The 16,230-nt window shown below is 35.7% G+C and overlaps 1 protein-coding gene across 2 annotated transcripts in view; it reads right to left on the bottom strand.

Moving 5' to 3' along the window:
- LOC144442377 (mannose-6-phosphate isomerase-like) overlaps window positions 1-16,230 on the bottom strand; it is a 46,947-nt gene that overhangs the window by 16,513 nt on the left and 14,204 nt on the right. Inside the window, exon 1 of one of the 2 annotated variants that reach the window (XM_078131706.1) lies at window positions 1,057-1,141. The exons of the other annotated variant lie outside the window; for it this stretch is intronic. Within the exon in view, the coding sequence (XP_077987832.1) occupies window positions 1,057-1,087 (31 nt within the window). The 5' untranslated portion in view covers window positions 1,088-1,141. Of the gene's footprint in view, window positions 1-1,056; window positions 1,142-16,230 lie in introns of those variants that run through there. 2 annotated transcript variants of the gene reach the window in all.

The raw sequence follows: 16,230 nt of genomic DNA on the forward strand, positions 1-16,230 counted from the left end.
GACAAAATAGGTTCATAACGCTTGAAACAACACAAAATTTTGAAGACTAAAATTTCAGTTTATATCCATTATGTGTGCCAAATGTAAGGTGATCGAATCACTCTTTGTGTTACTGCAGCCTCCAAAAACATAACGTCAAACCATTGTCGACTAACGGTACTGCCATAGTGAACCGCTAGGCTAACAACACCAAGACCAGGTTGGCCTCAAGTGTAAACAACACCTTTGGCTTTGCTAACACATGAGTGCTCGGCATATTCCGGAAACACGAAAAAAGTCGAAGGAAGCAGGCTGGGAGGTACAGATTTTCCCCCTCCCATTTCTATATGATGCAATGCAGTAAATCAACATTTAATCATACATTCCTTTCATTAGGGGGCAGTATGAACATATTAGTGTAAAGAAAGAAATAGAATTGCAGTGGCCCTTTAAGTACAACTTACAGTAGTTTCTACGTAGATACATGTATACATGCTTGGATGGATAGATTTACATTTTGAAAAAAATTACTGCGGGCAAAGGAATATACTTCCTCTGAGAAAAAGTTGCTGCCATGGGAGGCTGAAAATAATGTTATTGGGTCCAAATCTTCAAGCCCCCCCCCCCCACTCCCACCCTACCCCACCCCACCCAACGCCAATCAAACGATTTAGCTGTTACAGTCCCTGACGGACATGGACCGATTTTGGAATGAAGGCTAAACTAAAACGAGGGCATTATACCCACAGTAGCAAACGTACTATCGATGAAATATATACGACGTGGCAGATGACACGTTCACTCGTATCAAGTATATACATAGTCCAATGTACAATGCACTGTAACGGGTGCCGCCAAAGTACGATGTATTACGATCGGTGATTTGTACATCATACTACATGTACAACTGTGCGGCTTGTACCGTATTGCTATGGCATAAAAACTCATCCCCGCTGTTCTCATTCGGTCGATAAGTGACATACACACGTCTACTTACGAAAATACTTTCCTGGACAAAATGATTAATAGTTAAATTTCCATGGTTAGAACATAATTTGACCACGAAGGCCCGCTTACCTTTTTGGTTAGCCATAGTCAAGCTGTGCATACAAAACAAACAAGTTTACAACAGCTGATCGGGGGGATCGATGATCATTGGCTATTGACCTTTGACTTTTTCTTTTTACAGAGGGCGCTCATCGAGCCAGCATCATGAGCATACTGCCCCAAGATGTACTACTAGCCCATATTGCCGGCAACTCTCATGACTAGACTCGGCAACTCGCGTAGTATATCTATCGGATACCCTCTGGAGAGGCAAAACCCGTGCTGCGATAACGTCGCGGAGATGTGTTCGAATAGAAACTCACGTGAACTGGCGATATTCTTCAAGACTTTCAGAAGTTGAACATAGTTACTATGCACAACGAAAGTTGTCAATGTAAATAGAACGTGGAAATGTTGGACTGTTTTTGCAGTACAGTGATAGCAAACGTATGTGGCATATAAAGAAATGCATATGGAACTTGTAAGTCAGTCCGAATAATGTAGATGTAAAATCCGACGTTTCGAATAAAAATTCTTTATCAAGGTATCTGCAAGCTTCAGACATATTAGGTAAACACCTCCCCTTATATTACATTGAAAATGATTTTCTCCAGACGAGCTTCTTTGTCCATATTAACAACATGTGAGTAAGATAGAAAGTATTTTCTTGTCAAATAAGATATCCAAATCTATATCTTTTTCAAGACTGAATTCATTCATATTATTCTCCAAAGTTCAGGTGCGTTGTTTTTACCATTCATTCTTTTTGATACAGCTGCAGGTGATTAGTAATACCATTAAAAACACCCTAGCTAGTTATTGACGACAAAGAGAAGTAGACTAAAGATTCACACACTCGAGCTCGTCATTCTTAGTTGAAACGAAATATAATAATTTTCAACGGCATTGCCCAACACCCAATACTTATTTTCATTTCCATTCCTAAAGTGATCTCTGGTCTGTATTTTTCATGTGTATTTTAAATTAAATTTTGTACATGTATTTCTCTTAGCCATTGTCATAGAAGAATAAAACAATTACACTTCTTACATCGAGAAGCGAAATTAAACATATTCCTTCGCCGCAAGTAGTTCTTAAGCATATATTTAATAATGAGGCAGGAGAATGTGTTTGTGTGTGTCACTGTCTCTGTCTGTCATTTCAAAGTTTAAATCGCGAACATTGTGAAATTCTTCTTCACACTCTGTCAAAGAGATAAGCAACCATAGAAATATAAAACTAATTGGGGAGTTGAGAATGTTGAAGTCGTCGTGTTCATCCATGGCCAGAAGTCAGGTATTTTGCACGAAATACATTTTTTACGTTTAACTCATGCACTTTTTACATTTTTTAAAGAGAAGTTAGAAAGCTACCCGGACCATCGCCGAGAAAAAGAATGTAATTCGTGCACCTCTAGAATGTATTAAATGCATTAAATGTAATAAATGCAAGCTACCCGGACCATCGCCGAGAAATAGAATGTATTTCGTGCAACTCTAGAATGTATTAAATGTGCACGAAATACATTAGTATCGGGAGACGGTACGAGACCTTGCATTTAATACATTTAATACATTCTAGAGTTGCACGAAATACATTCTACTATTGGGAGACGGTACGGGACCTTACATTTAATACATTTAATACATTTAATACATTCTAGAGTTGCACGAAATACATTCTAGTATCGGGAGACGGTACGGGACCTTGCATTTAATACATTTAATACATTCTAGTATCAGGAGGCGGTACGGGACCTTGCATTTAATACATTTAATACATTCTAGAGTTGCACGAATATAGAATGTATTTCGTGCAACTCTAGAATGCATTAAATGCATAAAATGTATTAAATGCAAGCTACCCGGACCATCGCCGAGAAATAGAATGTATTTCGTGCAACTCTAGAATGTATTAAATGTATTAAATGCATTAAATGTATTAAATGTATTAAATGCAAGCTACCCGGACCATCGCCGAGAAATAGAATGTATTTCGTGCAACTCTAGAATACATGTATTAAATGTATTAAATGTATTAAATGCAAGCTACACCCGGACCATCGCCGAGAAATAGAATGTATTTCGTGCACCTCTAGAATGTATTAAATGTATTAAATACAAGGTCCCGTACCGTCTCCCGATACGAGAATATATTTCGTGCAACTCTAGAATGTATTAACTGTATTAAATGCAAGCTACCGGACCATCGCCGAGAAATAGAATGTATTTCGTGCAACTCTAGAATGTATTAAATGCATTAAATGTACCTCAACCATCTCCCGTGTATTAAATGTATTAAATGTATTTCGTGCAGCCTTAGTATATAAAAATGTATTAAATGTAAAATAGTAAAGTACTGGCCATAGCTCTTTAAATGACCACACACACCAAAAACACCGTTGGCCCTCAGATGTCGATAGACAGACAGACAGACAGACAGACAGACAGACAGACAGACAGACAGACAGACAGACAGACAGACATACAGACAGACAGACAGGCAGGCAGGCAGGCAGGCAAACAAACAAACAAAAACAAGCAGACAAAAAAAACACAAACAAACAAACAAACAAACAAACAAACAAACAAACAATCAATCAATCAATCAATCAATCAAACAAGCAAGCAAGCAAACAAACAAAATAAATGAATAAATAAATAAATAAATAAACAAATAAATAATTTCCCAGGCCCTCCCAATTATACATGTACTTACTGCAGGCTCCCTATCGATATACAAAACAATTCTTTACTATATCCTAAGGTATATGTTTAATTAACATTGTGAGCAATTAATAAGAAAATGATATTCATCTTCAACAACTGTGTAGGAAAAGATTTGAAAAATCATAACATCGTATTTTCCAAAATTTAAATCCGTACCCGTACCCAGACTCGTCCTCTCTAACATAGGGGACGTCCTCTCTAACATAGGGGTTAAAAACAATACTGGTTTATGTATGCTTTACTCTGTCTAAACGTAAATGCTATATTTGGTAGCTTATGGTTGTTTCTATTTGATTACATGTATACACGATAAAATAAACATTTGGAGTGCATAGTGCATAATACGCATAATACAATCCCCCTATTTACAGAATGGATCGTTCCATACAATTGCGTTTTCTGTCACTAAGCAATGAATACTGCACTGTGTGTACGTACGTACACAATCAAATAGTGGATAAATCACGCATGACGCGACGGTTGTGACCATGGGGTACGATGTAATACTAGTATATAATACTTAATAGTACAGTGTTACCATTGCGTCGAAGACGTTGTGTCTTTCCTCCTACCTCCATGTTGTGATCGAAGCACGTACCTTCCGCCTGCTAGTGCAGTGGTACAGAGAGGTATGTACGTATGTCATCACCTGTTCAGAGCTGTACCTGTATTATGTAATATGTTTGTTGTTTGTAGATCGCTATAGAGGTGTCACTAACTGTACTCTGGTTCCTATAAAGTATCGTTACGATTTATACCTTCACTCACAGCTGTGTTGTGGTTTACAGTCTGGCCATACAGACTACCACCAAGATACTATAATATTACCGTGGCCGAAAACGACAAACAAATCGCTCTTCTGTTTGTATTATATCCGTCTACTGATGCATGATGTTAGTTACGTACGATCCAGAAATGTCGTGTTTGTTAGGAATTTTGGCATATTTTACCAAAATTAATGTAAACTTCACCTTTGTACTACTTACGAACAGGAGCCAACAACAGCTGTGGTCTACTAATGTTGATTTATCTACTACTAGTCCTGTATTATAATGCATTTATCTCTAAGCTACCAAATGTCAAGTGTTTTGATTAAAGATCGACGTAGATTAGTACTTGTAAACAAGATAACTTGTTGATTATCGAATTCAGATTATGTGTAATACTTAAATTTTCAATGGCGTGATCAACACTTGTCTTACAAGTGAAAATTTACATACATGTATGGCATGATCTTAAATCTCAATCGTAAATATTCTAGTGGAAAGTTCACTGTCTTCTAGAACAATGAATCTAGATGATCGGGAGATCATTAATTATTGCAAATTATATTTGGAATAATGACATCACTATAAGGCATAAAAAGAATTGTGTGGTTCCGATTACATTCAGTTTTAGAATAGCTGGGGTAGGTAGATTTTTTATTGTATTGTTTCAATTTTTTTTTCATTTGTGAGTCTCTACTTCAGGTAGTTATGTTTTTCTGAGGTTTTCCATATGGTCTCTCTCTTATTGGTTTCTTCTCATCAGATGTACAGCCATTACAGATTGGAAGAACATTTTATATTGTCTTTTTCAGTTGATGTCAGTTTCCGCATCCACTATTTCTTGTGAGACTTCACAATTTTCGCGATTTACTTTTTTTTTCTCGAAAAGGAAAAAAAAGTTTAGGGTCAGTGTGAAAAACTTGGTGGGGTCAGGTAACCAAACTTTTTATTTGTCCTAATTTCAAGATGACAACTAGAACTTATGTGTTAGGGACATGGAGAAATAAGTTTACTCGTAGATTTTGATGTGCAATGCAATGTTGGTGTGCGGTGTCTCTTTCTGCCTGAGTGTAAGAGCATACATGTGAGTGACGATACCTTTGTAGCTAATTCCTAACTTAGACAAGCTTGTATGATCCTGGTACCCAAGAAAGATAGAGTGGAGAATCGTTTACGTTCCGCTGAACTACCTATGGGTACACTACTTAGACACTGAAACATAACATTAAGCATCCCAGAATGTAACACTGATTTAAAAATGGCTCATCTGTTTCAAAATCACTCTACTGATTTAAAAATTGCTCTTCTGTACCCTTTTTAGCTCCGCTGTCAGCGAAAGCTGAAAGCGTAGCTTTAGGTATAGGTGGGTATTGAGGTATAGAGAGTAGAGTGAATCATAGGTGTCCGTCAAACTTTTATATTTTTACTATCTACTCCGGAAGTGACAGTCGGAATTCTTCGATATTTGGTGTGCATGTTCCCTGGGGGGAGGCTATTCAGATTTGTTCATGCCAAGTTGATCTGTGCCATTTTCAATTTTTTATGATTTTTTTTCATAAAATGTCATTTTCATCAACTCCTTGAAAACCTCTTATTAGATTGCTTTGATATCTGGCGTGTTGATGCGCAGGGGGTAGCTTACTCAGATTTGTTAATTTCAAGTCAGCACATCCTCATTTTTATTTTTTATGATTTTTTTTTTGTAATTTGAAAAAAAAATGAATATGTTAATGAGCATAATGACCGACGCCATATTGGAAATCAGTCGACGAGACTTTAAGTAAACTGCCACTTTTCAAAAGACACTATTGACGTCAAACAAGCAATGTAATATGTGCTATAGTCATAATTCTACGCATTGGGTGCCCAAATGACAAGCGTTTGTTCGAAACAGGGTTGTAAACTTCAAATCCAATTCTGCACCCTTCTACCCTGCCTTCTACATAATCAGCCAGTCCGCAACATCCTCATTTGCATACTCTATCCTGATTCGACCAGAAGCTGTAGGTGACCTCATTTGACCGAGCGATTTTCCACAGCAAGTATCTTGAGTATCAACACAGGACGTTCTTGGTACTCACTAAAATCACACTTCAGACCCACTATAAAAGTGTGATGTTTTCAGATAACATGTAACTTGTGGTTAATTCTATATTGTCGTGCAATTTGGAATGACAGTGAACCAGAATTCAGACAACTTGCGTAAGGAAGGGCATGCCAGGCATGCGGTTGAAGTTATGGCCGACAGTTCACATGTAAAGTTAAACGACATGAACGTGTCTTGCCTTTCCAAAATGCAAATATTTGGCAAGTAAAAATAATTAAAATAATTACAACTTTAATTTGGCTTCAGACTTTGCATTATGTTTTGCGTATCTTTCCCCGTTTTACATGTAAATCCGAAAAGGTTCTCTCTCATCATGTCATCAGTGTCAGTGATCATACCGCGCGGGGCTGCTTTGAGTACGAGCGAAGTGAGGCATGTTGAGGTATTTTGTTGAGAATTATAAATATTGCGAAATGTCAAGTACAAGGTTTAAATACAATGGAATGATGAAAAAAATGGCAGAGTCTACTGACAGGCGCCGGTCACAAGAAACACTGTGAATTAAAATATCAGACGATGTATGTATTAATCGCCGACAATCCACCCGTATGCACGAGGGACTAACCCGGAAGCAAGTCGTTGTCAGCCATACGTTACAGTGGTAACATCGTCCGAGAAATCGCTGCGTTCAGAGTGTCATTATTCACAGAATTGTTGTTTTCGAGTGAAAACCCGTCTTGAATTGTATAACTCTAACAAATGAAGACATGTCAAGTTATATTTTGAAAGTTGTATCGCTAGTTTGAGACGATTTTCTCACGTACTATAGTACTATCGAGGCTTACTTGGAAGTAGTAGGACCTTACTCCAGTTCATCGGGAAGTTTAGCCAGTCCGATAATTCTTTCTGGTTTAGTTTACAACACTTTTGATCACGCAGATTTTGTTGTTGTGATGAAAAGAAATAAAAAAAAAGATCATTTCAACCATTTCGTTGTGTTTTCTTTGTGAAAGGTAACCGAACATGAACGAGTGTTACCACTGTAACGTATGGCTGAGAATGACTCTCTTCCGGGTACTTGAGATTGTCGCCGTACGGAAACTAAGATGGCGATTAATACATTTCTTCCCTATATATATCTACCACAACTAGTACAAGTTGAATGTTGTTGACTTTGTAAATTTGTTAGAAAATTGAAATTCAAATTGCCTCAAAATTATTTTAGATCCCTAGTTTATTTCATTCATCATTAAAATTTTCCAGGGTTACAGCTGTAAGACACTGGAATTATTTATAGCCAACCTCAAAATCCTCTTTTTTTCTTTTTCTTGTGTGCATTTCCCAGTCATTTTTTCTGAGATTTTGTGCAATTTTTCATAACAGTAGATTTTTGTCATAAAATGGTGACTATGGTATAAAAGTACAATACATTACCAACTTCTGTGTAAAATGTGTTTTATAGTGAGACATCATATGAAACCACTAACCACTTTATTGCATCGCTAAAACAAAACTGCATAGTGAAGAGCTGAAGACCTGAACCACTTCTACATGTCACCAAAATAAAAAATTAAATTAAAAAAAAAAACAGCGGAGCTATTCTGACCGATAGGTCGCTTGTCTTACTGAAGGTAGTATCTCAATTAGTGCACTAAGAGTTTGGTTCACAGTTTGCATGCTAAATTATATTTTGGTTTGCATGCCAAGACAGCAAATCATCTTCCCCTTATTTTTATTGTTCCTGGAAGAATCTTAGCTTGCGTGCAGAAGAGTGATTCTTAAATCAGTAGAGCGATAAAAAAACCACAAGAGTGATTCTTAAATCAGTAGAGCGATAAAAAAACCACAAGAGTGATTTTTGTCATTTTCGGCCATGGTATAATATCAACATTTTCAAGTGCCAATATATCCATGGTATAGTATTTATTAGTAATTAGTTAGTTCTGCTTGCATGCGGAATAAGTTGTCCCTTCCTTCTTGTTGTGAAACACATGCACCGTTTGCAACCAGGACTATAGTACAATCTGTGACCTCAATTTAACCATAGACCCAACACAACCTAGACAAGAAGTTTTTGTGTAGGGTCTATGATTTTACCTCCCATTAATGTAAGTGTGTATTCCATATATATGTTTCTTTACTATAAAAGTATAAAGTTATAAGTTGATTTCATCTGATTTGTTCATGGCCATTATGGTCATTTTGACGTGTAATAATTTAGAAGGTAAACCTGAATATAGTGAAAAATCAATAATATTTATCTCATCAATCACTGTGTTTGGATCTTTTATCATGTGTTTATTGACAATTTAAAAGTTCAAGTCATGGTAGTGAGTACAACTGACAACTTAACTCACATTCTTGTCTCTCACAGCATTGAAATCATTATAAGTATTATAAAACTATCGTATTTGTAAAAATAACCCTGTCTTCAAGGTACAAACATGGATAAACTTATTTAACTGTTATGTTTACTACTTTGTTTTTAAAGTAAATGTCCTTCACTAACTCAAAAAAAATCAATATTTTGTCAACTTTTCAAGTACCATAGTTCAACAGTGAGCAAAACAGTAAGCAAGTCAACCTGTACTGTACTGTATACTGTGTACTGTGTATGTATATGTTTTAACTTGCGACTTATTTTGTCCACAGACAATGGAACTTCTCCACTGTCAATTATGTTTGTCATCACTAAATTCAGCACTCTTTCAAATAACCATGTAGTCATCATTAAAATGTGGGGTTTGTTTGTTTGCTATACTACTGCTACAATGTATGATTGTCTATTGCATCTTATAGCTAATTAGTTGGCTACACTTACCACAATTCTCTATTGCTGTGTGTGACAAGGAAAATAGGGACAAATCTGGGCTTGACAAGGGAAATGGTAGGGATAAGTTTGTGATAGACAAGGGAAAACTGACAAATATGTGGGATAGACAAGGGAAAACTGACAAATATGTGGGATAGACAAGGGAAAACTGACAAATGGGATAGACAAGGGAAAACTGACAAATATGTGGGATAGACAAGGGAAAACTGACAAATGGGATAGACAAGGGAAAACTGACAAATATGTGGGATAGACAAGGGAAAACTGACAAATATGTGGGATAGACAAGGGAAAACAGGGAGAGAATTAACATATCACAACCATTTTTGTTTTCTGTTCTAGCCATGGTTTGTTGTTCGAGTTAAAAAATACATGTTGTTATTTTATTCAAAATGGGAACTGGAGCAAGTAAGCACATAGCTGATAGTCCTGTCAAATACCAGGAACCAGATGAGAACATCAAATTATCTATCCCTAAAATAGTGGTTACTGATAGTCCTGAGACTGCTGAAAGGAAGAAACGTCTGACTGAACAGGTGAAACTTTTAGAAAGTTTGGATAGCTATGGTAATATGGAAGCTTATACTGTTATTGAGGGCATCAATGCTTTATACAAGACTGCTAATGATGACAAAGGACGTAGACCACTAGGAGACCATTTGGCTGATATAGGGTTTGCAAGTCTTTTTACCAAGATGTGGAAAGATCTTATGAAAGTGAACATTTTTGATGCAGCTGCCAACAAATATGCAGTGAATGTATACTTCAAGTTAAAAGGAACTGTTCACAATTTCTCTGATGTATCATACCAACTGTGTGAGGAAATGGGCAAATCTGGAGCTGTCGGACTCCTTCTAAGTGAACTGACTCTTCCAGAACTAAACTATAAGAAAATTGATCAAGAGGAAGGAAGTGCCACAAGAAGAAGATGTATCAAAAGTACTCTGGGGATTCTCCATAATGCTATCCGTATGTGTGCAGATAACCGTCCAATATTCCGCACAGCTAATGCAGTTCCTTTACTGATGGAATACCTCAAATGCACGTATCTTATTGTCAGAGCTAAAGCTTTACTAAATCTTGCATACATTGTGGATGAAGATGAAAATGATAAAATCACAACTGGTGGAACTAATATTTCATTTATTGTCAAAATGTTGGAATCAGCAGTGTCTTCTGAAGACCATATGTCAAAGACGTACTATTTTGATGCAGAAGAATTGGTTGATGGCATAAATAAATTGGCGCAGAATGATCAAAATAAGGTAAGTTTAGATTTTTTTAGCACAACTGAACTTATATTTAGTAGATAAGAGTAGTACAAGTGATTAAAATGTCAAGTTAGAGAGGTACAGACTTTTCATGTAGTAAAAATAGGCTTTTATATGTACATGTTTCCCCCAGTTATGTATTTCAGTCCCCTTGATGGCTGATGAACCCTCTTATTGTTATCATTCGCAATGTACAATGTCGAGGGTCAGGCTAGGCTACCTGTAAGCTATTTCTTGACTCCCCATTTACCCTTCTCTCTTTTCTTCTTTTTATTAGTTACCAAGGTTTTGTAGTCATATATATATTTTGGATAAAAAAACTACTTATCACTTGAAAAATACTTAATTCTTATTGACATGCAATTTGTATTTTTCAGGTAACTTTAGTGGAGTGTGATGTTTTGCCGCTGCTTGTTGAAATGATGAAGAAAGCCTTATCAGTGGAAGAAGTTATGCAAGCTGCACGTTGTATATGGACACTTGCATTCCATGATAAAAATAAATCCAGGATCAGAGAACATCCAGAATTAATGAAAGGTTAGATTTTTTTATTCAATAAATGACAATGAAAGTGTAAAGTTCAAGTGAAATCCACTTTATGTATTATATTTTCACATTCCAGCTTAATGAACATGATTCAGCTGTTAGTATTACACTTTGACTCCATACCTATACTGTTAGTATTACACTTTGACTCCATACCTATACTGTTAGTATTACACTTTGACTCCATACCTATACTGTTAGTATTACACTTTGACTCCATACCTACACTGTTAGTATTACACTTTGACTCCATACCTATACTGTTAGTATTACACTTTGACTCCATACCTATACTGTTAGTATTACACTTTGACTCCATGCCTATACTGTTAGTATTACACTTTGACTCCATACCTATACTGTTAGTATTACACTTTGACTCCATACCTATACTGTTAGTATTACACTTTGACTCCATACCTACACTGTTAGTATTACACTTTGACTCCATACCTATACTGTTAGTATTACACTTTGACTCCATACCTATACTGTTAGTATTACACTTTGACTCCATACCTATACTGTTAGTATTACACTTTGACTCCATACCTATACTGTTAGTATTACACTTTGACTCCATACCTACACTGTTAGTATTACACTTTGACTCCATACCTACACTGTTAGTATTACACTTTGACTCCATACCTATACTGTTAGTATTACACTTTGACTCCATACCTACACTGTTAGTATTACACTTTGACTCCATACCTACACTGTTAGTATTACACTTTGACTCCATACCTATACTGTTAGTATTACACTTTGACTCCATACCTATACTGTTAGTATTACACTTTGACTCCATACCTACACTGTTAGTATTACACTTTGACTCCATACCTACACTGTTAGTATTACACTTTGACTCCATACCTACACTGTTAGTATTACACTTTGACTCCATACCTATACTGTTAGTATTACACTTTGACTCCATACCTATACTGTTAGTATTACACTTTGACTCCATACCTATACTGTTAGTATTACACTTTGACTCCATACCTATACTGTTAGTATTACACTTTGACTCCATACCTATACTGTTAGTATTACACTTTGACTCCATACCTATACTGTTAGTATTACACTTTGACTCCATACCTATACTGTTAGTATTACACTTTGACTCCATACCTACACTGTTAGTATTACACTTTGACTCCATACCTATACTGTTAGTATTACACTTTGACTCCATACCTATACTGTTAGTATTACACTTTGACTCCATACCTATACTGTTAGTATTACACTTTGACTCCATACCTATACTGTTAGTATTACACTTTGACTCCATACCTACACTGTTAGTATTACACTTTGACTCCATACCTACACTGTTAGTATTACACTTTGACTCCATACCTACACTGTTAGTATTACACTTTGACTCCATACCTATACTGTTAGTATTACACTTTGACTCCATACCTATACTGTTAGTATTACACTTTGACTCCATACCTATACTGTTAGTATTACACTTTGACTCCATACCTATACTGTTAGTATTACACTTTGACTCCATACCTATACTGTTAGTATTACACTTTGACTCCATACCTACACTGTTAGTATTACACTTTGACTCCATACCTATACTGTTAGTATTACACTTTGACTCCATACCTATACTGTTAGTATTACACTTTGACTCCATACCTATACTGTTAGTATTACACTTTGACTCCATACCTATACTGTTAGTATTACACTTTGACTCCATACCTATACTGTTAGTATTACACTTTGACTCCATACCTACACTGTTAGTATTACACTTTGACTCCATACCTACACTGTTAGTATTACACTTTGACTCCATACCTATACTGTTAGTATTACACTTTGACTCCATACCTATACTGTTAGTATTACACTTTGACTCCATACCTATACTGTTAGTATTACACTTTGACTCCATACCTATACTGTTAGTATTACACTATATGTTAGTATTACACATACTCGCTCAGTACTGTTAGTATACACTTTGACTCCCTAACCTATACTGTTAGTATTACACTTTGACTCCATACTATACTGTTAGTATGACACTGTTAGTATTACACTTTGACTCCATACCTATACTGTTAGTATTACACTTTGACTCCATACCTATACTGTTAGTATTACACTTTGACTCCATACCTATACTGTTAGTATTACACTTTGACTCCATACCTACACTGTTAGTATTACACTTTGACTCCATACCTATACTGTTAGTATTACACTTTGACTCCATACCTACACTGTTAGTATTACACTTTGACTCCATACCTACACTGTTAGTATTACACTTTGACTCCATACCTATACTGTTAGTATTACACTTTGACTCCATACCTATACTGTTAGTATTACACTTTGACTCCATACCTATACTGTTACACTTTGACTCCATACCTACACTGTTAGTATTACACTTTGACTCCATACCTACACTGTTAGTATTACACTTTGACTCCATACCTACACTGTTAGTATTACACTTTGACTCCATACCTACACTGTTAGTATTACACTTTGACTCCATACCTATACTGTTAGTATTACACTTTGACTCCATACCTATACTGTTAGTATTACACTTTGACTCCATACCTATACTGTTAGTATTACACTTTGACTCCATACCTATACTGTTAGTATTACACTTTGACTCCATACCTATACTGTTAGTATTACACTTTGACTCCATACCTACACTGTTAGTATTACACTTTGACTCCATACCTATACTGTTAGTATTACACTTTGACTCCATACCTACACTGTTAGTATTACACTTTGACTCCATACCTACACTGTTAGTATTACACTTTGACTCCATACCTATACTGTTAGTATTACACTTTGACTCCATACCTATACTGTTAGTATTACACTTTGACTCCATACCTATACTGTTAGTATTACACTTTGACTCCATACCTATACTGTTAGTATTACACTTTGACTCCATACCTACACTGTTAGTATTACACTTTGACTCCATACCTACACTGTTAGTATTACACTTTGACTCCATACCTACACTGTTAGTATTACACTTTGACTCCATACCTATACTGTTAGTATTACACTTTGACTCCATACCTATACTGTTAGTATTACATTTTGACTCCATACCTATACTGTTAGTATTACACTTTGACTCCATACCTATACTGTTAGTATTACACTTTGACTCCATACCTATACTGTTAGTATTACACTTTGACTCCATACCTATACTGTTAGTATTACACTTTGACTCCATACCTATACTGTTAGTATTACACTTTGACTCCATACCTACACTGTTAGTATTACACTTTGACTCCATACCTACACTGTTAGTATTACACTTTGACTCCATACCTATACTGTTAGTATTACACTTTGACTCCATACCTATACTGTTAGTATTACACTTTGACTCCATACCTATACTGTTAGTATTACACTTTGACTCCATACCTATACTGTTAGTATTACACTTTGACTCCATACCTATACTGTTAGTATTACACTTTGACTCCATACCTATACTGTTAGTATTACACTTTGACTCCATACCTATACTGTTAGTATTACACTTTGACTCCATACCTACACTGTTAGTATTACACTTTGACTCCATACCTATACTGTTAGTATTACACTTTGACTCCATACCTACACTGTTAGTATTACACTTTGACTCCATACCTACACTGTTAGTATTACACTTTGACTCCATACCTATACTGTTAGTATTACACTTTGACTCCATACCTATACTGTTAGTATTACACTTTGACTCCATACCTATACTGTTAGTATTACACTTTGACTCCATACCTATACTGTTAGTATTACACTTTGACTCCATACCTATACTGTTAGTATTACACTTTGACTCCATACCTATACTGTTAGTATTACACTTTGACTCCATACCTACACTGTTAGTATTACACTTTGACTCCATACCTATACTGTTAGTATTACACTTTGACTCCATACCTATACTGTTAGTATTACACTTTGACTCCATACCTACACTGCAGTACTATATAAAAAAATGGCACCAATGTAGGGGGCTATTACATTGGGTTCCGTTTGTGTACATCAGTCCGTTTGTCTGCGTTCAATTGCCCTCGTACCTCTGGCATGCAAGAACCGATTTCAACCAAACCAGTTACAAGGGTTACATGTTATTATAGACATTATGCACGTCACTTGAATCAAATGTGGCCAAGTAGCAGTCATATTTGTTGTTTATATGTTTTCCCTCATATCTCTAGATCTGGCATGCATCAACTGATTTCAACCAAACCTTGCACAAAGGTATCATGCTATGTGAGACATATGCTCGTCACTGAATGAAATAAATAGCAGCCAATATTTGTTGTTAAATTTCACAATATGAAATTTAAACGTAGACATTTGCCTACTGTATCTGTCTATTTCTCTGTGATCCAAACATAGACATTTGTCTATTTATCTCTGGTTCAAACATAGACATTTGTCTATTTATCTATGGTCCAAACATAGACATTTGTCTATTTAACTATTTGTCTCTGGTTCAAACATAGACATTTGTCTATTTATCTATGGTCCAAACATAGACATTTGTCTATTTATCTATTTGTCTCTGGTTCAAACATAGACATTTGTCTATTTAACTATTTATCTATGGTTCAAACATAGACATTTGTCTATTTATCTATGGTTCAAACATAGACATTTGTCTATTTATCTATGGTCCAAACATAGACATTTGTCTATTTAACTATTTGTCTCTGGTCCAAACATAGACATTTGTCTATTTATCTATGGTCCAAAGATAGACATTTGTCTATTTATCTATGGTCCAAAGATAGACATTTGTCTATTTGTCTCTGGTTCAAACATAGACATTTGTCTGTTTGTTTTTTATAATTTTGATATCAAAGTCTACCTATTGTTTTTTCAGAGTTGAAAAGACATATGCATTGCCATGACAAAGATAATGCTGACAGTGCACACA

This window comes from Glandiceps talaboti, chromosome 11, assembly GCF_964340395.1.
Source record: "Glandiceps talaboti chromosome 11, keGlaTala1.1, whole genome shotgun sequence".
NCBI classification, from domain to species: Eukaryota; Metazoa; Hemichordata; class Enteropneusta; family Spengelidae; genus Glandiceps; species Glandiceps talaboti.